This window comes from Ursus americanus, chromosome 23 (genome assembly GCF_024610735.1).
Source record: "Ursus americanus isolate L20-20 chromosome 23, mUrsAme1.1.p, whole genome shotgun sequence".
NCBI lineage: Eukaryota > Metazoa > Chordata > Mammalia > Carnivora > Ursidae > Ursus > Ursus americanus.
In genome coordinates, this window is record NC_142149.1 from 7,686,882 (window position 1) to 7,710,114 (window position 23,233).

General features: G+C 50.2%; 1 protein-coding gene across 4 annotated transcripts in view; it reads left to right on the top strand.

Moving 5' to 3' along the window:
- SLC39A11 (solute carrier family 39 member 11) overlaps positions 1–23,233 on the top strand; it is a 401,963-nt gene that overhangs the window by 58,807 nt on the left and 319,923 nt on the right. For 2 of the 4 annotated variants that reach the window (XM_045814066.2, XM_045814070.2), the window contains exons 1-3: positions 12,869–12,973; positions 16,259–16,377; positions 21,174–21,212. In XM_045814066.2, coding sequence (XP_045670022.1) covers positions 16,270–16,377; positions 21,174–21,212 — 147 coding nt within the window. In that variant the 5' untranslated portion in view covers positions 12,869–12,973; positions 16,259–16,269. Of the gene's footprint in view, positions 1–12,868; positions 12,974–15,139; positions 15,327–16,258; positions 16,378–21,173; positions 21,213–23,233 lie in introns of those variants that run through there. The other 2 variants (XM_045814067.2, XM_087854168.1) reach the window with 2 other exon arrangements.

A 23,233-nucleotide genomic window follows, 5' to 3' on the forward strand; every position in this document is an offset into this window, starting at 1 on the left:
AGGCTTTGGTGGCTGCTTCCCACCTGCCACCTGGCTGATGGCAAAATGAATCAGACTTCCGAGATGCCAAATTGGGGGTGGGGCGGTGGGGCGTGCATCTTAGAATCAACAAAATACAGTAGTTAGCCTTGTCTACATGCCTTGAGTGAGGGTGAGGCTCTGGCCAGCCTGGAGGCAGAGGAGGGAGCTTCTCCCCTGTCCCCAAGCCTCCTGGGGCTACTCAGACAGAAACAGCATTGCCAGCAGTACGGTCCCCCTTATGTTACCAGGGCTGAGGATTGGGCCAGATGGTTTACTCTGGTGATACTAACATGCACTAGCCAGTCTTTTTTCTTTTCCTTTCTTTTCTTTTTTTTGGTTAACAGTGCTGTTAGAAACTCTCCAATATCATTCAGCATGGCATTCCAGTAAAAAGGCGAAAAGGCCTTCCTTGCGCTCTGCTGGTTAGAGAATAAGGAGCAGCCGTAAGCAGAGGGGCAGGTGGCATGAGCTGATGGCAGTGGGGCTGCTCGTCTTCATCAGTGTCATCTACAGAAAGCTTCGCCTTAGACTCGAGGAGGCCCTTAGGCCACCCAGCTGGTTCTCCCCAGGAGGCTGCAGGGATCAGCTTGGCTTGAGTTTTGAGACTTTAACGAGCTCCCCAGCAGGCAGAACGGCTCCCCTCACTTGCTGTTGCCCTAAGAGTGCTTCTTCTTTGTCTGCGATGGACGTTCTCAACTGGGGACTGTTCAGCCCCTTGGGGAGAAGCTGGGCAATGACTGGCAATGTTATGGGTTGTCACATTGGGAGGGGGCGCTCCTGGCGTCTCATGGGGAGGGGCCAAGGATGCTGCTAAGCATCTGATCCCTCACAGGACAGCATCCCCCACCGCAAAGAATGAGGTGGCACAAAATGTCACTAGGGCCGCGGTGGGAAAATGCTTGCCTAACAAAGCAACCCCTGAATCCAAGATGCTGTGCTGGACCGTTGCATTATCCTTCTTGAAATCTGGAGGAGAGAACGAAGAGAGGAAATAAAACGATTCTTTAGGCGGTATTGCTCCGCAGTTCTCCTGCAGCGTGATGCTGTAATTGCTAATAAAAAGCTATAATTCACTTGGCACCCCTTTTGGATGGTTTCCCCTGATATTTAAACAATAAAAGAAATGGCGCATGCACAGACTCACAGACTGTTTAAGGAACAAATTTTATGCAAAAAATCTCATGCTCCTGACACTTGCGTGTTTATAGGAACATCCTGGGGCCGGGGGGGGGGGCGGGGGTTCTACTTACACTGTTTGTTCTGGTTCATCAGGTCGAGATGGGGGCTGAGATTCTGCACCCCTCCCAGGCTCCCCACCTGGGAGCTGCTAGAGGGGCCTATGCTGCAGGTGTGTGGCTCACACCCGGAGTAACCGGGCACTGGCGACCTTCAGCTGCCCCTCATGTGTGTGACGTGATGTGGAGGGACCCACTCATCCTGGTTTGCCCAGAACTGTTCCGAAGAAAACCAAAAGTCTTGCGTCCGAGAACCCCCTCAGTCCTTTGAAACCAGGAAGGTTGGTCACTCTGGGAACCCCACCATATCCTCAGGGGAAGGACAAGGTTGGACCGTTCAGATTTCCTTTAGTGAGGAAGGTCTGAGTCCCATGCCGTGGGGACTCAAGGAAAGCTCTTTATGTGTTTTAGTTTCTCTCCCATTCTGGGGATAGAAGCGGGTATTCAGTCAGGAAATCCAGCTGCTTGACACTGGGGCACATTTTTGGTGTCTCCAGGACCGTGTTACTCATCCTCTCCCGGTGAAATGTGCTGTTCCCTAAAAGGCCCTTCAGCCTCCAGTCTTTTCTTCTTCCCATCCCTGTTACCCTCTGCTTCCAGATTCTTCCCCACCTCCTCCTTGGAGCAAGCCATTCCCCCGTGCCAAACTCCCAGTATTTCCTGACTGATAAAATTCTTGAGGGTTTTGCCCACAAGGAAGTAAGTTTTGCGGTGGGTAGAAAGCATGAGATGTTTCCAAACTCTTAAGTAGCTTATGTTCTCAATGGGTAACAAATACACATGACTTAGTTTTTAAAAAGGTCCGAGATTTTATATAATAAAGGGCTACCATGCTGCATGGAGTGTAGGGTCTGTGTTGATGTGGATTTGTGGGTGAATTAGGGTAGACTCGGGAAGCACTTCGTCCTAACCCTCTGTACTATGGTTTGTCGAATTTCCAGGGAGTTGGCCACACACTCTGGTTAATTTCTGCCTCTGGGCCTTTGCTTAAACTGGTCTCCCCATCATGATTGTCTTTTCCTCTCCTCCCTGTCTACCCACATCGCTCTCTGTCCTAGAAGGATCTGGCCCTCACCATCCCCTCTACTCTCCAGCTTAAAGACCTCTTCTCTAGGGCTTGCAGCATGTGGTCATCAACCTGGCACTGGTTTCCAGCTGATAGTAACCACAACCGGGACTGATGAGGGTTCGAAGATGGGAAAGCCTCCAAGAGGAGAGGTTGAATTAGCATTTACAGGGAGCAGATCATCTGAGGGTGAGCTCCTCCCCAAGCCCCCTGCCAGGCTTGTCACCTCAAGCCTCATGGGCCCCCTAGAGCAGCCGCTGCACTTACTTCTTTGATTAATCTTGTGCTTGGGGGTTTTCCTGAGGTCGTGTTCTGAAAGTCCTGCCTGGGAGTGTGCCCTGTAAAAATGAAGAGTCTTAAAAAATAGTAGGTCACCCCTCATTTATTTGACAAATATTTATTAAGTATCTTCTCTGTTCACCAGAGGGAGAGCACGCATTCATTATAATTCCCTTTAGAGCTGGAAAGCCTAATTGGTCTATGTGTTAGAGCAGCAGTGGACAAGGGCTGGGAGCTGCTCACATAGTTAACTGTTTTGCATTGATATATTTATATTGTTATCCCGGTTTCTGGAAGCCAGGAACTGTGTGTTTCATTTATTCTTTACCGCCCCCCCCCCCCGCCACCATGATTCCCAGCTTGGGGTTCCTGAGCTTCAAGGAGCTGTCTAGTATCGTGTTTATCAATTATTGATATTTCCAAAAGCCAAATGAGGCAAAAGCAAATTAAAATCTAATTTCTTTGTTTTGGGCTGGAATGACAGCTTCTCAGCTCTGTCGTTCTGGTATCTCATGTCGATCTGAAGGTCTGATCAGTAGTTACATCAGTGTGTCTTTAATGAATTTAAAAATGGGGAAAATAACTCTTGCTTAACATCATTTGGTTGACAGAATGCTTTTAAGCTGTTTCGGGGGGAGGATGGGGTTGGAGAAATAGTAACAGGTGGCTTAGAGTCAGCACAGAGACAGTTACACACTGGATAATCAATGCTCGCTAAAATGAACACAAAGTAGATTTTGGTATGAACATGGACCAGAGAGTGCTTCCCCACTATGGCTATAGAAGCTTCTGGAAGAACTCAGCACAGCCCTCTCAACCCCAGATGGAGGCATCTCAGGAGACGACGTTCTGAAGTCCAACTGCCATGTGGCCCCCTGACAGCAGCTGGGTATGTGTCAGGGGTCCTGCAGGGAGCGCCTCTTTTTGTACTTTCATGTGGAGGGAAGAGAATGGGCGCATCATTTGCCCCATACTTGTGGGTACTTCCCTGGGAAGATCTAGGGAGCATTTGGGACGACCAGAGGAACAGGGTCTCTGGTGGGCAGTGGGAGCTCACCCGTCTGTGGGTGCCTCAGGGCTCAGATGTTCCGTCTGAGCCATGGCCCCGCCAGCCATCTGTCTGTGAAACTAGAAGGCAAGAGTGTGACAGGCTCGCCTGGTGGTGACAGGCGGTCCCCAGGGGCTCCTGGAGGCGCGTGTGTGTGTGGGAGGGAGGGAGGGACCTTCCTTGGGCCTTCGGTTCTCATCACTCAGAGACGACCTCATTCTGCAGCTGGCCTGGTGAAGAGCTAATGAGGTGAAGACAATTCTTGGAAATGATTAATTAAAATAAATCGTGGAAAATTTCCAGGGAACCTGGCTTTCCCAAGAGCTGGGTGTTTTAAACATCCAGGTGGCTTTGGAAACACGCGCAGGGTCTGTTTTATGGGGTGGTAGTCTTCTGCTGAGAATTCCTTGTACCTGGCTGGGGTTTCTCCGCTGGCTTTCTGCATTCGGATTTAAGCTCAGTGAGCCTTGTTTCCTGTGTTCGCCTCCTTTAAACCTTATTAAAATATTTTAAAATTATAAACGGAACACAGCAGTACAGAGAGGGGGAAAACTCAACATTCTCATCTCCCAATGCCCCAACTCATTTGTGTGAATTCCCTTCTAGGCTTCTGCTACTTGCGTATCTTTTTTGCTAGTGTAGTAACAAAATGGCATATTTTTTGTCTATTGCTTTTTGCGCAAAATATGATATAAATATTCCCTATGTTGCTACGATACGTATCGTTTTTACTAACTGCATGGAAGCCCACTGCGTTTATGTTCTATAATTTAACCATCTTTTTGTTGAACATTAGGATGACCAGTATCTTTTTCTCCCTATAATTTAAATAGTTTTATGAAGCAAGTTCCTAAGAAATCATCCTGATGAGCCAGCCCCATTAGCAGGAGCAGAGGGCACAGGGCAATTTGTGAGGCTCCATCATTACGTTTAATTAGGCAAATGATTTATTCGAGTGCCTTTTATCTGGAAGGGCTTTCTGTCTGTATTATTCTTGCAGATCCCCGTTGAGGTTTCCTGAATGTGCGGCAAGATGGTAAAGCTTTGCCAATTATGACGACTGTAGGTAAAAGGCCAGTGTGAGTCCATGTAAAGTTTCGATTGCATCATATTTAAAAAAAAAATTAACTAATTCTTTTTTAAAAAGATTATTTATTTATTTGAGAGAGAGAGAGAGAGAGAGCGGGAGGAGAGTCAGAGGGAGAGGGAGACTGAGAAATTCTCAAGCAGACTCCCCACTGAGCACGGACCCTGAGATCATGACCTGAGCCCAAATCAAGAGCCGGAGGCTTAACCAACTGAGCCACCCAGGCGCCTCTCAATTATATAGTATTTTAAAACAATTTTAGAACTCTTACTATGAAAATAACTACAGTAGTCACACCTCTTGCTTTGGGGATGTGTTAAGACACAGAATGGGAATGTCAGTTGTTTGCAGTATGCCTGGAAAGGACCTGAAATATTTTTATTAGCTCTGGTATCCTGACCCGTGTCCCTGTAGTTTTGCTTACAATAATCATTTTCATGGTTGAGCTGCAAGACTGTGACTCTGATCCAACAGCCTAGGATGATTAAGGACTCACAAATGTGTGACATGTGGGGGAGATGGGGCCAAGGGGTGACCTGGGGTCCACCCCCAGCTCTGGCACAAACCACCTGCCAGCCCCAGGTTTGCGTCACCATCCGGGAAGGAGGAGGCTTGGACCAGAAGCCCTTGGAGGTGCTTCCCAGCGCGAAATTTCATAGTATAAGCCACAGTGACCTTCTGCCCTGTGTTGGTTTGCTGGAACTGTCATAATAAAGCCCCACAGACTGAGTGGCTTCGACAACAGAAATTTGTCATCTTGGCTATGGAGGCTGGGAGTCCGAAATCAAGGTGTGGGCAGGGTTGGCTCCTTCCGAGGGCACCGAGGGTAGGATCCGTCCAGGCTTCTCTCCTTAGCTTGCAGACAGCTGTCTTCTCCCTGTGGCTCTTCATGTCGTCTTTCCTCTATGTGTGTCTGTGCGTCTAGATTTCCTTTTTATACGGCACCAGTCATATTGGGTTAGGGCCCAGCCTATCATGATCTCACCTGGACTTGATCACCTCTGTAAAGACCCCATCTCCAAATAAGGTCCTATTCTGAGGGACTGGGGGGCTCAGTGGGGGGTGGGATGGGGTGGGGGATGGGACACATTTCAACCAATAAGGAGCCCAAGAGTAGAAGCTGAACTAGGAAGCCTGGTGACCTCCTGTTAGGTTGAGAAAGTCCCTTTTAGCACAAAGAGATGGCTTCCTCCCTCCCTCCTTTCCTCTGTCCCTCCCTCCTTCCTTCCCCTCCTCTTCCTCACTCCCCCTATTCCTTCTTTCCTTCCTCCCTTGCTTCCTTCCTTCCTTCCTTCCTTCCTTCCTTCCTTCCTCCTTCCCTCCCTCCCCCTCCCTCCCTCCCTCCCTCCCTCCCTTTCTTTCTTTCTTTTCTTTCTTAAATTAGGACACAAAAGAACTCCACAGGTACACTTGGGTAAAGCCTTGGTCCCAGTCTGTGGTCCAGCACTGTTCTGCTTTGGCGATTCAATCAGAGAATCCACACTCAACATAGGAGGGGCCTCAGAGGTCTCCTGGTCCAGCCCTTACATTTTGCAGTTTCAGAGAGGGAGAGAAACTGGCCCAAGATTGCCCACTGAGTTATTGGCAAAAATAAAAATAAAAATAGATGTGGAGCTCAAACAGCAGTGCCCCAACTCCTTGGAAGGAGCCTACATGCTTCCTCCTTGATTGCTTCTGTCACTGCTGTGGCCCTTGGCAGGTCCTCGAGGCCAAGGGCACACCTGGCTTAAGTGACAAATGCCTCCGTTCGTGCTCACCTGGGTTGTCACGCACAAGCCCGCAGACCCAAAGGAGGGCTTTTCTGAACAAGAGCTCAGGTGTCTGAGGAAACTCTCCAGCTAGGAGGTATTTTACTGTTTTTATTCACCTGCCACAGACTTTTTTTGGGAAAAATTTGAAGGGATGTGTTTAAAGATGAATTAGGTTTCCCTACAGTGATTTGTCATGGGGAGTGGGGTGCGGGGCTGGGAGGGGGAGGTGTGGGCAAGGAAGAGACAGGAATCTTGGCCCAGCTGGCAGAAAGGCTGTCAAGAAAATAGGACATGGGTTCATTTAGGGCTGGATCATTGGGGAAAATGGAGAGCCCAGTCAGACGTCTGGGGATCCGGCACAGTCTGCCTGTGCAGCCCTCTGATGGTGGCAGAGGGATGGGGAGGATGGGGTCGTTGTGCATTTTGCTCAGGGCAATTCCTGGGGCCTGGGGCTTCCCCACCGGCTTGTGGTAGAAATGACTGGAGTCAGGGTGCCTTGTTCTCCTGCCGGCAATAACAGAATACGATAGACTGGGGGCCTGAAACAATGCAAATTGATTCCCTCACGGTTCTGGAGGCCAAAAAATTGGAAAGTGAGATGCAGGCAGGGCCGTGGTCTCTGAAGGCTCTGGGGGAATCCTCCCTTGCCCCATCCAGCTGGTTGTGCCTCCCGGCCCTCCTTGGCTGTGGCCCTATTACTCCGGTCTCTGCCTCTGTCTCCACATGGCTTTCTTGTCCCTGTGTCGTGGTCCTCTCCCCTCTGTCTCTTGTAAGTACGCTTGTCCCTGGATTTAGCACCACCTGCTTAAACCAGGATGACAGCCCCTCCAGATCTTTACATCGGCAAAGACCCTGTTCCCAAATAACGTCCCATGCACAGGCACCAGGGTTAGGATCTGAACATATCTTTTTGGGGGTGACCATTCAGGGCACTACATGGGGCTTCTTGGGTGACCCCACACCACACCCACACATCTCCAGTCCTGGCCTTGTTCCCACCCAACCCAGTCCGATGGGACCTGGAGAGACTTGGGGGTCTTCTCCTCTCTTTGACTGTGGATGGCTGAGGGGTCCCCTCCTCGCCTTCGTCCCTTCTGCACATGAGGCGGGCTCCCTCCCCACCAGCCCATCTTCTGTGGTTCCTGCTTTGCTGGTGCCATTTCCTGGGGTGTTTGACAGTGGGAGACCACCGTCCCCTCTGGAAAGGTTCATCCACCCCTTTCATCAGCCCCCATGAGCCTCAGCTGGTGAGATGACTTTTGTTTCTGCTCCCACTTGGAGAGAGGAATAAAGTTCCCTACAATTCTGCCTCCTTCCCCACCCATTCCCTGGGGCCTCTTAAGATCTTTGCAGGCCCCTAAAGAGCTGCATTTCTTTTTAAAGGTTTATTTCTGTATTAGAGAGAGAGAGAGAGAGAGCATGAGTGGGAGGGGCAGAGGGAGAGAGAAAGAGAATCTCAAGCAGACTCCCTGCTGCGTGCAGAGCCTGACGTGGGGCTTGATCTCACCACCCTGAGATCACGACCTGGACCAAAACCAAGAGTCGTGGGCTTAACCAGCTGCACCACCCAGGTGCCCCAAGAACTCCTGCATTTCGAGATCTCACCCCATATTGCACCAAGCATATTAAAATGTTCCCACATTCCATATTAAGTATGTTCTTTCCCCCTAAAATGATCAGGAAGATTTTTATAATTTTGCCTTTGAAATCATTTGGCTCCAAGCTTATTTAATTTACGATTGGCTGTGGTTTCTTGGCCATTATTGTGCATACTTAGGAATTCTCCTGAAGTGAGAAAAGCTAAGCCTGAGATTGTTTTTTGAATGTAATTAAATTTTTATGAACACCAAAGTCAACAATTAACAAGGTTTTATAGACATTTAGTTAAACACGTACTAATTTAAATTTCCAGGTTTTTTTTTCTTACTGAGCCAAAAAATCCAGGACTTTTTCAATTCTTAACCATGTCATAGGCCCCTAGAAAAGTTGGGGACCCCAGATACTGGTCCCCTAGTTTCTGATTGCTGAGACAGGTCTGCTTTTCCCCTTGCCTTGTCCTTCCTTCCCACAAGAATGGAATTTCTCCCTCCCAAACCCCAGCAGGGTGTCCAGCCCCTCTTGCCAGTCTCCTGGGACTGCCTCTGTCCCCTCCCCAGGCTGGCTTACACCACTGCTTTCCTTCCATCCCGAACATCCTGGTTCTGAATCTCTCTGTGGACTTTTTTTTTTGTTGAATAACCAACCCTGGCCCAATTTCCTAGTTTTGACATAGTGGCCTTCCTCAGTCTGGCCCTGCCACCCCAGCACCTGTGATAGGGCCAGCTTCACGGCGTGAGACCTACACAGGTGTGAGTGCTTCCTCACTCAGAAAGGCTCTGTCCTTGGTTTACTGCCCTGCTGTCACCACCGTGAGATTTCCTAATAATTTTATCTCTGAACTTGGGTTTTGTAAGCAAAGTCTGGTGGGGCACTGGAGTCCTCAGTGAGTGGAGGAGAGATGCGGAAGAAAAGAAGGGCTTTATTAATTAGCACTTTTGAAAAAAAGATTTTTAAATTTATTTTAGAGAGAGGGAGAGAGAACATGGTGGGGAGGGGCAGAGGGAGAGAGAGAGAATCGCAAGCAGACTCCATGCTGAGTGCGGAGCCTGGTGTGGGGCTTGATCTCATGACCCCAAGATCATGACCTGAGCTGAAATCAAGAGTCAGACGCTCAACCGACTGAGCCACCCAGGTGCCCCAGTTAGTATTTCTGAGGGCTTTTTTCCCCCTGCCTTTTGAATAAGAGGCCTCCCGTTTTCATTTTGTGCCAGGTCCCACAGTCTGTCCTGCCTAGTCATGACAGTGGGCAGGGACCCAGTGTCGGTCCTGGTGGTTCCTGGTGCCACTAGAGAAAGGTACCAGTGAAACTAGATGCTTCCAGGCAGAAGGGAGTGTGTTAGTTTCCCTGGGCTGCTGAAACTTAAAGTACTGTAAACCTAATTGCTTAAAACACCACAAATATAACACCTTACAATTCCAGATGTCAGAAGCACTAAAATCAAGGTGTTGGTGGGGCTGTGCTCCTTCTGGAGGCTCTAGAGGGAGAACCCATTTCCTTGCCTTTCAGGCTTCTAGATGTTGCTGGCATCCCTTGCTCCGACCTCTGCTCACGTCCTCATGCCTCCTTCCTCTTTTCCCTGATGGGGACCCCTGTGATGACACTGGGCCCACCCAGATGACCTAGGATGATCTCCCCACCTCAAGAGCCTTCACTCAATCACAGCTGCAAAGACCCTTTCTCCGTGGGAGGTCTCTATTCACAGGTTTCAGGGATGAGGGCGTGGACGTCTTCTGGGGGCCCACTGTTCTGCCTACCAGAGGCAGCTCTTTGCTTTCCAGCTGAAATCTCTAAATATGCACCCAGGGCACATCAGGTTTGTGGGTTCTGAAGTGTATGCGATTTTAAGGGTCCTCTTTAGGGAAAAAAAATAGAAATGTTGGTATCAAAATGAATATTACGTTAGTATGAGGAAGAAATCACAAGATCTTAGCTTGAGGTCCTTTTCTTCTGAGGCTTCTGGGCAGTTACCAGCAATGACATGTGCGCTGGTCTCCTCTCCGCCTAGAACACTCGCCACTCCCAGCAACCTAGGTGCTCAGTTGACCTTGGAGTACCAGGGTCGCACAGCGTGCCTGGCACAGAGGCTTGTGAAATAGCCATCTTGTAAAGGCAGGCAGGAAGGAAGGAAGGAGAGAGGGCCAAGGGATAATCATTCAGGCTGCCATGATGCGTGCTGCGCTGGGCGTTGGGGGGTTCGCTCCAGTCACTGTCTCAGGATGGGGAGGCCGAGGCTGGGAGCCGTTGGGATGTTTGTCCAAGGACACTCATGTGCCAAGCTGGGATTCCTCCTAGACTGTCAGGTTCCAAAGCCTGTCCTTAGCAGCTGTAGGACCTCATAAGAGATACCAAGAACTCAGTCAAGGGAGGGAGGGAGGAGCTGGAGGGGAGGCAGGGGGGGAGAGAGAGAGGGAGAGAAAGAAAGACCCAGGACCCATTGTGCAGTGCTGCCACTGCCCCCACCCCCAGCTCCACCCCACCCCCATACTCCAAGGGGGAGGTACTGCCAGCTTGCTTACCCAGATCAAACCACAACGATTCCTCTGGAAAGGGCCACCATTCCACTGCCCTGGGGTTCCTTTGCTGACTGTCAAGATCAGTTAGTTTTATGGCCTCTTGACACTTGGGAAGCAGCCCTCCCTGCCTGCCTAGTGCTCTGCCCCCCTTTCATTAGTGTCTGCTCTGGTCTATTCATGCACACCCCATCCCTCCTCCCCTGCCCCATTTATGGAGGCTGCAGGGCACCTTTGCTCTTTGGGGAGAGACTAGGGAAGGGGGGGTGGCGGGAGGTAAAGGCCAGTGTACTGAGCTTTAAGGAAATAACATTCTCTTCTGTCCCCCCTGTGAGCACTTCTTACAATGGGGATGTGTGAGAAGGACAGGTGATTTGTATGTTTGGGTCAGTAGTGTGTGCAGTGTGTGTGTGTGTGTGTGTGTGTGTGTGTGTGTGTGTGTATGCAGGGTTGACTGAGGGAAAGGAGGGAAATGGTGGGATTTGTCCCTTGGGGGTTGGCCCCCCAGCCCGAGGCCCACCCAGGGTTCTGCTGCCCAGGCTGTTCAGTCTGTGAACCCTGTATGTCCCATGCGGGAAGAGCACTGTCTCTGGAGTCAGCTGGGCTCGGATTCCCACACTACCCTGTCAACCCAGGCTCACTACAGAGCTTTCCTGAGCCTCAGTCTACCTATCTGTAAAATGGAATGTCTCAGCCCATCCAGGGCACTGTCACAAAATCCACAGACTCATGGGTGGCTCATACATGACAGAGATTTATCCGTCACAGTTCTGGAAGCTGGAAGTCCCAGATCAGGGTGTCAGCATGGGCTCAGGGGCCTCTTCTGCGTCACAGACTTCTCACGTGTCCTCACACGGAGGAAGGGGTGAGGGAGCTTTCCTGAGCCTCAGTCTCCTTTGTAAGGACACCAGTCCCACGCAGGGGGGCTCCACCCATGACATTCAGGTATTGCAGCCCTGACCCCCCAAGATGACCGCATTTGGAAATAGAGCTTTTCGGAGGTAATTAAGCTTAAATGAAGCCATAAGGGTGGGGGTCCTCATGCAATAGAATTGGTGGCCTTATAAGAAAGATGAGGAGGGGAGAGAGGTCTCTCTTTCTCCACATGAGGACGGTGAGAAGGCAGCTGTCTGCAAGCCAGGAAGACCAGCTCTTACCAAGGACCAAATCTGCACCTTGATCTTGGACCGACCCTGGACTTACTGCTTCCAGAACGTGAGAACATACATCTCTGCTGTGCAAGCCCCCTTGGTCTGTGGTCAGACAGCTGAGTCTGGCTCTCTTTGTGGTCTGAGAATCTCCTGAGGGCAGAGAGCACCCTGCAGTCACCATGCCATCTTCTTTCATGACACTGCACTCAGGCGGGGTCGTCATCGGCACGGATGGCCGCCTTTTCCTGGACAGAAGCCAGCTCCTGTTGGATCCCCTGCTCCGTGGCCACTGTGATGACAGTTTTTCTGACCAGGTTACCCTCTGGTAGGTTCATGAGATAAAATAGGTTAAATTAGGATTTCTGGTAAACAAGTATGAAATTTGTGTTTAGCCTAAGTGTGTCCCAAATACTGCCCAGGACACCCTGACACAAAAACACTCTTTGTCGTTTATCTGAAATTCAAATTTAACAGGGCATCTTGTTCTCATTTTTGGCTAAATCTAGAAGTTCCACCCTCTGGTCTATTTATAGAAGGCCTGGAGAGCAAAGCCCTTGACCTGCTGCAGTGGTTCTCAGAGAGGGGTCCCAGGACCAGAGCATCAGCAAATCCTGGTGCAGAACAGAAAATCTCGGTCTCCACCCAGACTTCCAGAGCCAGAACCTCGGCGGGTGCCTGCATTCTGCATTTTGACATTGCTCCTGGGGGTTCTGACGGGAGCTATAGTTTGAGGGCCATTGACCCGGAGAAGGAGAAGGATGCTAAGGGTAGGAGGTTCCAGCCCACCTCCCCCCTGCCCTCCCCTCCTTGCCAATTTCCCCTCCCTCTCCCCAACACATCCTGCTGTGCTGCTCACTCAGGGCCTCGGACTCAGCTGCTAAGTGTGGTGACATAAACGATGTCAGGGACCTTACAAGGCGCTCTTTCCGGGGTTTCTGTGGCTTCACGGGAGGCTGTGGAGTCTTATGTATGCGAAATGTTCTCCGCTTGGCCTCGGGGCTCGGTTCTAGCCGCCCCATCAGTTCCCGAGCCTGCCGAGGGCTGTGAACCAGAGAATTTATTCTTCAGGCGGGATCAGCCAGTCGCAGCGGGCGGGGAGGGGCCTGATGGCTGGAGGGACACGTGTGCCGGGAGGGAAGCAGGAAGTGACTTCGGGAGTGGAGCCGGCCGAGCCAGCGGCAGCGGGGCTGATGGAAGTGGAGTGGGGGCTTGAGAGGGCACCGTAGTGAGTCAGCTTTTTCTCCCTTCAGCGCCTTGGTTGGGCTGGAGGCCCAGGGTCTGGGGCCAGCAGGAGAGCGTGGGACTTGGAAGGGCAAAATGGAGTTTGGAAGGGGGCGCCCCTGGGGGTAGAGGAGGGGGTGGGAGGAGAAGCAGGGACGCTGTGGCAGGTGGCAGGTGGCAGGGGAGGGGCAGGCTGCCTGAAGCCCCCTCTGTCCCTGGCCAGGGTCAGCTGGAGGGTGTTGACCAGCCTTCCTTAGACAGTGGCTCACCAAAGACTCTTTGTTCAGTGCTTCCCGGTGGGCATGTGGGGCCCGCCCCTCCCTGGAGCCCCGGGAGCAGAGGTCCCTGCAGTTCTCCTTCCGGGGGTCTGCACGGCCTCTCGAACTTGACTGGGAATCTGGTGACTGTGCAGCAGGCCTGAGCTTGTGCTTTGCTAACCCCTCCCCGGGTCAGTGGTCTGCGGACCACACTTGGAGCAGCGAGGTATTAGAGAACTTTCTACAGTCCCATCGGCCCCAGGCTGAGTCCCGCTGCTGGATTCTCCTCTTGGAGTCAGGGTGTATATGTGTGCAGTTTCATTAGGTGCCAGTTCCTCCTCTAACATCACCAACATCTTGAGGCTCTTGGAAGCAGGGCAACAGGTTTGCGAGGGAGGGAAAAGCAAGAAATTCTGTACCAGCCAGGGGCCCCTCCTGTGCTGCCCTCGCAGAACGTGGACGCACGCGGGGTGGTGTTGGCATCTTTAAAGTTGGGGAGGGCAGGGAATAATCCTCCCTCTTGCAAGTTAATCAAGGTTCATGTGCTAACATCCGGCTCACAAGGAAGTCTGAGCCCCATCGTGGAAGCTGATTTGAGGGGCTGTGACTGGCGCTCCTGTTCTCAAGATGCTACTGGTCTACCTATTGGAGCAAACTTTTCCTTCTCTTGGGACTCTGCGTCAGCTTTCCCAGTCCCTCCCTCGTAGGGGAGGAGAACTCACTTTCAAAGCTCTGGGTCTCTGGTAGGCCGGTGCTATCCACTGTAATGCGTGCGAGAACCCCTCATGGAACTTGAAAAAAATGCACATTCTGATTCAGCAACCCTGAGATCCTGCATTTCCCAAAGTGGGGCCAGCTCAGACCACCCTTCCAAGTAGTGAGGATTTAAAATAGCAAATGGAAGAAACTTCTCCCCGGGGGCACTGGGCTGGCATTATCATTGATAAACAGTGTGATTGTTGGGATGGAAAGGGTGTGCATGGCCTTGCTGTCCCTTGTCCGCATGCCTCTGGTGCTCAGGTAAACGGAGACAGGCTAGGACAGTGCTTTCCCTCTCACTAGCCCCCAGGAACACCCCACGCTCTCTTGTTGGCTGGCCCCAAAACGCCGCGTTGACTTTGGCCCGTTGGCACATGTAAATGGCTTCCTCTTTTCTGTTTTCTTAGCTGTTAAAAGGCACATTCAATACTGGAAAAAAAAGTTGTTTTTCTGTGATGACCTGTCTTGGATGATAAGTACTAAGAGGATGATAGCTATAGGCCTTTCTTTGTAGATGCTGTTTCAGATTTTATCCACAAGCAGATAGAAATAGAAGGTTGGTGTCATGATCCAGATGTCTTGGTTTGCAAACAGACACGAACCACTCATTTTAGGGTGACATTTAGCAAGATGAAGTATGTAGATGGGCGGGTTTTTAAAAAGTAGAGTATTTTTTCTTTATTTGGTGCAGTCAATGTCCTGAGTTTTATTTAGACACTGTCCGAATCCATAGATGCTGTTTCTCTTCAAGGCGTCCTGGCTTCGGAGCTGAGCCTGGGCTCCTCTGGGCTCATCTGGGTTTGCCGAGACTCACAGCCTTACCCGGTTGGCATCCTAGCTGTGCTGCCGAGCCCCTTGGCATACCCTCTGCCACCGTTTCCTTACAGGGTCAACAGAGTCAGCGTCTTCAGTTTTCGAGCTGCAAGCCCAGGGTGGCTGGCTTCTCCCAGAGCGCTGGGACCTGGCGGGCGGGAGCCCCCTGGGGTCGTGTCCAGCTCTGTGGGTGCTGGAAGACCAGTGGGCAGCTGAATGAGCCCTTTGAGATGAGGCTCTGAGCACTGGTGTTTGTGTACCGGAACACAGGGCTTTTCAACAAATGGGTTTCTCTGCCCTGTAACTTTCCACAGCAAGAGTCTGATTCCCTATCATTTCAGAGCTAGAATGTAAACTGTGCTGGAGTCTAGAGGAGGTTCTCTGAGCAAAACCAAGAGGAAATGGTACTTCCCTTCCTTTCCTCGGTGGGTAGTGGTGTAAGCTCCATTTCGGCAGCGGTGTGCTCGGGTGACGGGGAAATGCCACTTACGGCTCTGTCTCCTTGTCCTTGCTGAGCGCCCTGTTAAGGTAAGCTGGCCCTTTTCAATACAACCAGTATTTTTTTAGATGCCAGGAAGCCCGATTTTATAGGGGTGCCAAGTGTGAAAAGGCATCATCCCTGTTCTTCAACTAACGATATGAAAGATGAAGGAGGCAAGCCCGCACAAAGAAGGCCCCACAGATGTGCACTGGGATGGGAGTGGAGGGGGGTCTGGAAACATGGAGTCCAAGTTGGCATCAGGTGGGCAGCAGAATGGGCTCTGGATTGGCCGGCGGCAGAGAAGGATGGAGGGAGGCATTCTGGGAGGGGACCAGGTGAAGAGTGACTTGGAGCCGGGACCATTTGGGACTCGTTGAAGGTGCCGTAAATGACTCAGCTGAGGGGGAGTATGGTGCCCAGTATGGGCGGTGGTGGAAGAGTCGGTGGGCTAGGTGGCATGTGCCCTTGGCAAGTCATGGGGGGGTTGCCACAGGGGCCTCCACTGAAGGTTTGGTCAGGACTTAGGAGGGAGAGCTTCAGGAGAGAATCTGAGTTAGTCACCTGTCTTTGGAGGAGAGAGCACCAGTGCTGGACAAGTGCAGATAGAGTAGGCAGAATGTGCTGGAAGGCTGTAATCACACCCTCCTGTGCTCTCTTCCTCTTGGCTAAATAAGCCACATTCTGTGAGTGTCTTCTCTTTGGAACTCTGTCCCAGTGTCCTAACCTCTTCCATGGGCTCCCCTGGCATCTCCCTAGGTATCCCCAGGTCTGTCCTTTCAGGGTTGGTTGATTTCTGACACGTGGTGGGCCTGGATGAGGAGGCTCGGCCCGAGGCCATTGACGCAGTTGAGGGATGGCGTGGCAGAACCCAGATTACAGGCCAGGCCCGGGTGGAGGGTATTGGGACACCTTTAGCGCATGGGGGCGTCCCTGAAAGAGACTGCGGGTGGCTGACCCTCTCCCCCTCCTCCGCACACAGCTGTATCCAGCATGCTCCAAGGCCACAGCTCAGTGCTCCAGGCGTTGCTGGGGACCTTCTTCACCTGGGGGCTGACGGCAGCCGGGGCAGCTCTCGTGTTCGTATTCTCTAGTGGACAGGTAAGTTGCCTTGCTTTGGTTCTGAGGTCCGGGGGGGACTTTGAGCAAGCTGGGAAACCACAGCCTTGGCAAGGTTGCAGACTCTTTCAGGCCACTGGCCACACCTCCAGGATGTAGGCAATGTTTGTTCTCTGTCCTGTTTTTTTTCTGCTCCTCTCCCTGCCAGGCCAGGAGAGAAGGTGTCTACAGCTGCTCTGCTCCTGGTGTGAAGGGAGTAGGAAGGGTTATGAAGTTATTAGGCCTGGTCTAGCCCCTGTGTGGTTTCTAGCTTCTGGCTAGTCTCCTTTAGGCCTGGTGCAGGTGTTCGGTTTGGTTGTTTAACTGGCCTGGCTGGGGGATGGCAGACCCTTGCGGGAAGGAAGGTTATCTCTTCCCGTTCTCATGTATCCCATCTTTTCCTTCCTTCCCCAACCCCTTTGGGATGAATACACACAGACTCATCTCCCCATACCCCTACAGACTCCCTTCCCATCCCCTACCCCTGCACAACTTCTTCCCATCCCCCTAGCACCCTCACTCACCCTTGTACCTGGATGCCCCAGCCCCACATACCCCATGTGCCCCTGTATCCTATCCCCCCACATTCTCCCTCCCCCATACCCTACACTTGCCTACATACCCCACACGTACTCCGCTCCCCCCATCCCTCCACATGCACACCCCAACCCTCCATATGTCCCCACCCCATACATCCCATATACCCTCATGTACCCCACACACATATCTCAAGCCTCCGCACTCCCCACGCATCCCCCACAATACAGGCCGCGTACCCCGCCCCACTCCTTCACAAGCCCTACCCTCACCTGCTCAAGATTCCTTTCCTTTCTGCCCCTTGACGCCCTCAGGCCATAGGCCTAGAGCTCCCATCCATCTGTGTCTTGAGGAACTCGAAGGCCCTGCAGGTGCAACAGGTAGCCTTAGAAATTGCAGGAGTGGTAAGCCAGTAAGGGATTTAGGATCCATTTAAACATGCTGTGAGCCGGATCTGCAAACGAAAACACTGTCTAGGAAGTTGGCGCGCCAGACGCTCTTGTGTTAAGACCAGTAAGACAGGTGTTTGATGTCACATAAGATCCAGCCTCCCCCCCGCCACACTCCTCTCCTCAGTGGGAGGTTGGGAGCCTATCAGAAACACAGAACTCAAGACACACAGCCTGGATCCTGCTTGCTGTTGACAGGTAGTGAAACCCTTCGAGAGCTAGTCCCTGAATGAGAAGCACCCAGGAGGCAGAGAGGAGGGCACCGGGTCACCTAACCGTCTTCCTTCACCACATCTTTGTGCCCCTCTGGGGCGGAGTGGCCCATGTTTTTATCTTCCCCAGTTATTTTGCACTGAGGCGAGGCCTAAGCCGCACTGGGCTGGGCTGGGCCGGGCTGCCCTGCGGAGGCCTGAGGGAGAGGCAGCCCTGTGGTGGGAGGGGCCCCAGAGCCCTGTGTGGCCTTGGCCAATGCTGTGGGGGCTCTTCGGGAGGGGAGAGGTGCCTTCCCTTCTTCACACAGATGCCCTTATCCCCTTTGGAGCCTCGAGCCCCTCATTTGTCTTGTGTTAGTGTAACCACTGAGATCCGTAGGAGAAATTGCTGAAAATTTCTGCGTGGAGGCATATTCCCCCAGACCACCATCACGTTTGATGATTCACTGGAAGGATCCATGCCACTCAGCTTATAGTCGTACTCAATGCTAAAGTTTAACACTGGAAGGATCAGCCGGAGGAAGAGACAGGTGGAGTCCGGGGAGATCTGTGCACGGGCTTCTGCTCCCCCCTCCTCCTGAGAGGGGCACCCTGAGAGTTCTCCTTCTCTCAGCAACCGAAGTGCAGTAGCACATGAGTGATGTGTCCACCCAGGGCATCTTGCGAGCCTCAGCCTCCAAGGATTCTACCTGGGGCTGGTCCCGAAGGCGCTGTAGGCTGCTGAAATTCGAAACTTGAGGGGGGGAAAGCAGGTGTCCCGTCCCCATCACCTTGTTTGGAAACCGGTTCGGGCACACTAACCCACCCTTACCCAGGAGTGGAGGGAGCGGTTCAAGTACCAAGTCCCCAGGAGCCAAGCAAAGACCGGCTTTGCAAGCAGGACCTTGCAAAGCTAGCAGGCTGGGGCGGGCTACGTTAACCCTTTCTGCACAGGAAGTGGGCGTGAGGAGCGGGAAGAGGCTTGTGGCCCAAGACAGGAGCCCACAGAGATGTGCTCTGGTGCCCTGAGCAGACCTCCCTTTTCATTCGGCCAAGGGGGGCTGCAGTGAGGTCACTTGGGGTAGTAGACACACGGACTCCAACCTCCACTGCTGCTCCCGAAAGTAGCTTCACTCAAAATTTCCTTTCTTGCTTTAAAATATATTTTAATTGTAGGAAGCTTGTAAAGAATGGAAAAGCTTAAAGAAATAATAAAAAAAGTTTCTTTTTAATTTATTTTTATTTGTTTTTTATTCATTTCTGAGGTAGAGTGTAGTGTTCCTGAGTTGCATAGAATAGCCAGCGCTCATTACGTCACGTGCCCTCCTTAATGCCCATCACCCACTTACCCCATCCCCCCACCCCCTCCCCTCCAGCAACCCTCAGTTTGTTCCCTAGAGTTAAGAGTCTCTCGGGTTTGCCTCCCTCTCAGTTTTCATCTTATTTTATTTTTCCGTCCCTTCCCCTGTCCCTTCCCCTATGTTCATGCTTTGTTTCTTAAACTCCACATATGCATGAAATCATATAGTATTTGTCTTTCTCTGCCTGACTTATTTTGCTTAGCGTAATACCCTCTAGTTCCATCCACGTTGTTGCAAATGACAAGATTTCGTTGTTTTTGATGGCTGAGTAATAGTCTATAGTGTATATAACTGTATAACTATAAAACTCTGTACACACACACACACAGCCCACACACACACCCCACACACCCCCCCACACACACGCCACACACACACACACCCCACATCTCCTTTATCCATTCATCTGTCAATGGACATCTGGGCTCTTCCCATAATTTGGCTATTGTGGACATGGCTGCTGTAAACAATAAACGATAAAAAAAGTTTCCGATCCCACTTCTCAGAAAAAAACCCTGAACCTATTTGGTCAGATTTGTTCAGTTATATTTGAGTATACACAAATTTATGCCGATCTGTTTCTTTCCATGATAGGGATCAGATTGCGTGTAATGTTTTACAACCCGTTTTCCTCCTTGATATCATAAGCATTCCTCTTACATCCCTAAATGGTTTTTTGATGACTTTGATTATTTCAGTCACTTGGTTTCCTTAACTGGCTGTGTCCTGTTTGTCACAAGGATGCACCGTAGTTTAGCCATTCCTCAACTGTTGGACAATTAGGTTACGTCCTTTTTTCTTGATTCTTTTTAGAAATACCTTTATGATGAACATAAACCTTTGAGCACATATCTGATTAGTTCCTTGAAATATATGTCTAAAAGTGGAATAAAGGCCTTAGTGACATTTAAAAAAGTATAATTTTTCTCCTTTCAGGATCCAGATGAATGCTGGTAGAATAATGTTACCTGACTTCTTTATTAGATCTGTCTGGTTTGATTAAGTTATTTGGTTAGGCCAACTTTGCTTCTGTCATGGCGTGCCTCGAGAAGAATGTCGTTTGTACGGCTGCCTGGCATCAAACCCTTTCATCCACCCCGCAGCCCCTCAGAGGTGGGAGAGGGCTGAGCCAGTGATCCTAGCTACCCAGCTTCCTCAGGAGTCTCAAGGATTGGGGCCATCAACCACGTGGCTATAGATGATACCCCTAACTTAGACTATGAAGTTAAACAAATGCTTTTAAGTTGAAATATAAAATGCATATAGAAAAGTGCATATTTTACAGTTTGATGATTTTTCATGGCTTCCTATGAAACTAGTACTCAGCTCAATAACTAGAACCGTACCAACCCCCCAGCAGCCTTTCAGGCTCCTTTCCAGTCCCTACCCCTCAGCTCTACCCTCCACTGCAAGGACAGTCCCTCTCCCGGTCTCTGACAGCAGAGATTAGTTTTCTGTGTGTTTCTGCATTATATAAATGGAGTAATCATATAGTATGTGCTCGTCTGTGTCTGGCTGATTCCACTCTGTTTATTTTCCAGTTTACCCTTGCCCCCGCCTGATTATGGGCTTCATTCTGATATATATCGTGTGTACTCTCATTGCCATGTGGCATTCTGTTGTATGAATACCTCCTAATTGATGTATCATTCTACTGTTGGTGGGCATTTGGGTAGTTTCTGGTTTTGGCTCTCCCAAGTACTGCTGCTGAGAGCTTTTTTGTGCATGTGTTTGCTGTACCCAAGTATGCACTGCTGTCAGGTGATGATTTGGGTGCTCAGGAGTGGTACTGCTGGGTCATAGGGTACGCATATGTTCACTGCTAATGGATGCTGCCAGTTCGTTTTCCAACGTGGCCGTGCCATTTTGTACCCCCAACTGCAGCGTGGGAGAGTTTCGGTTGGTCCCCATGGTCCCCATGAACACTTGTCAATGTCCATCTTTTAGTCCAGCTACATACTAAAGGTTTATAGTTATAATTCATAGGAGAGCTAGGTCAAAGGCAACACATGGGCCAGTGGAAGCCAAGCGTCCCTGAAAAAACACTCTAATGGGCTGTGGGATGGATGGAAGGTTCAAACAATTTTTTTTTCGCCTTGGTTCTTGGCCCATGTTATAAAGGCTCCAATCCAGGCCTACAGACGGTTGGCAAACGCAGGCATGGGCCAGTCTTTATTCATGTAGCTCTCTGAGGTCTTATGGTTTCCTTTTATCCCCAGAAACATCCCTTAGAATCTGAAACATCTTGTTTATATTTTCAGAGGCGGATCTTGGATGGAAGTCTTGGCTTTGCTGCCGGGGTAAGTAATGTGTGGTAGGAGCGATGTAAACAGAGTTGTGTTTATTCTGACATTTCTCTGCCAAGGGGGTATTTCTAGGCTCTCCCCAGGCAAGCTGGATGCATCTCTGTGGTCTCCAGGCCCCTTCTTGTGTCTGCCGCTGTGTATTGACCAACTTATTGAATGCCCCCGCCTCTGAGACCATCAGGGAGGCTTGCTTGTTGGGCAGTTGTCTCACGACCTGTGAAATAAGAGGGTATTCAGGAAAGGCCTCACTCAGGTTCTCCTTGGTGCTAATTCAATATTCTCTCTTTCCCTTCCCTTGAAAAACCCTTTTGTTACTGACATCTCCAAACATGTAAAAAAAGTGGAGAGACTCCCCTGTAGCCATCATTCAGCTTCAAGCATTACTGATTTGCTAATCTCGTTTCTTCTGACTTCCCCCAACCTTCTTGAGAGGTTGGAATATTTTGTAAAAGTAAATCCAAGACATCATGTAATTTCACCTGTAAGTTCAATCCATATCTCTAACTGAATGACTTTAATTTTTTTTTCTTACAACATAACTGTCTTATCACACTTGCCCAAATTACCATTTCCTTATTGTAACCTAACATCCAGTAAACGTTCAGATTTCCTCCATTTTTTTTTTCAAAGGGGCATCGAAAATTGTTTTGTTAGAATCGGCATCCAAACAAGATTTTCACATTGAATTTTTTGTTACATCTTTTCAGTGTCTTTTATTCTTGAACGATCCCATTGTTTTTTTTCCACTCCAGCAATTTATTGGAGAAACTGGGTCATTTATACCCGTAGAGTAGTCCACATTGTGAATTTGGCTGATGGCTTTCTTGTGGCGGGGAGGGGGGGCTGTCTGCCTTGTTCCCCAGCCGCCTGATCTCCTGTGAGCTGGGCGTTAGATCCTGGGGTTTGGTGACTTCAGAGCCCGTGTTCCAGGCATGAATGTGCCGTGGTGATGCCGCGTGGTCTGAGTGTGTCCGTCACATCAGAAGTCATGTAATATGTGGTTTTCTCTTTCGGTTGATCAGGATTTGGTTCTTTTGTCCTGTTTGTATAGTCCTATGATCTGGGGTCTCCCAGAGGTCACCTAAGTCAGCAGCTGTCAGACTGGGGTCTGTGTACCTTCCGGAGCCTTCCGGGTGGTGCAGAGGGGCACGGATAGTGTTCATAAAATCCATTCCCAGGTGCTCGGCATCCACAGGCTCTCTTTCCTAGAACCTCTCCGCCTGAGGATGCTATGGTAGCCGGTTCTCCTTTCCTGAATTCCCTTACGCATTTGTCCTCCCTCCCTTTACAAAAGAAAGACACAGTCTTCCCTCATTACCTTGACTCTGGGTGGCAAAATCTCCACGTGTAAGGGGGACCGTTGGGATGTTGGTGCTGGTGTGGAGAAAGGGAGGCCTCTCATCACTGACCACTGGGCATAAATCCTCCGGTGGTTCAGACACTGTCTGGCCCTTTGACTGTGGACCTATTCCAATTATTAGCAGAGAGATCCTTAAAAGTAGTTTCCCACGATGGACCACTGTGGGACTTGGGGCCTGTAATTTGGATAAAATTCGGAGAACAAAATGACAGTATTGTAACAAAGTATCTATTTTTTCCCATCCTCTTCTTTACGCGAACACATTTTCTTTTTGCTTACGTTTAAAAAAGAAAAAGAAGAAAAGAAAAATAGAAATAAAGCTGATTCCGAGCTTTGTCTGATTCTAGCAATGACCACTTCATATTTGCCCGTGGATATACGAATGAATTGAAAAAACAAGGAAAGGGCCCCATCCATGAAAATATGCATTTCCAAGAATATTTTACTTTTCAATGCTTAATAATTATGAAACAGCGTATTATATTTTTGTGGTTAGAAATCTGTTCTCTCCCACTTATAGTCATAATGGTAACTCAGTCCAGGAAATTATTACTTAAGCAGTTAGAGCCCTAGGCTCACATGGATTTTCCTAAAAATTAAATTATATTGCAAAGAAGTAGGATAAAGAAATCAATAATAGACTTCCTAGCATAAA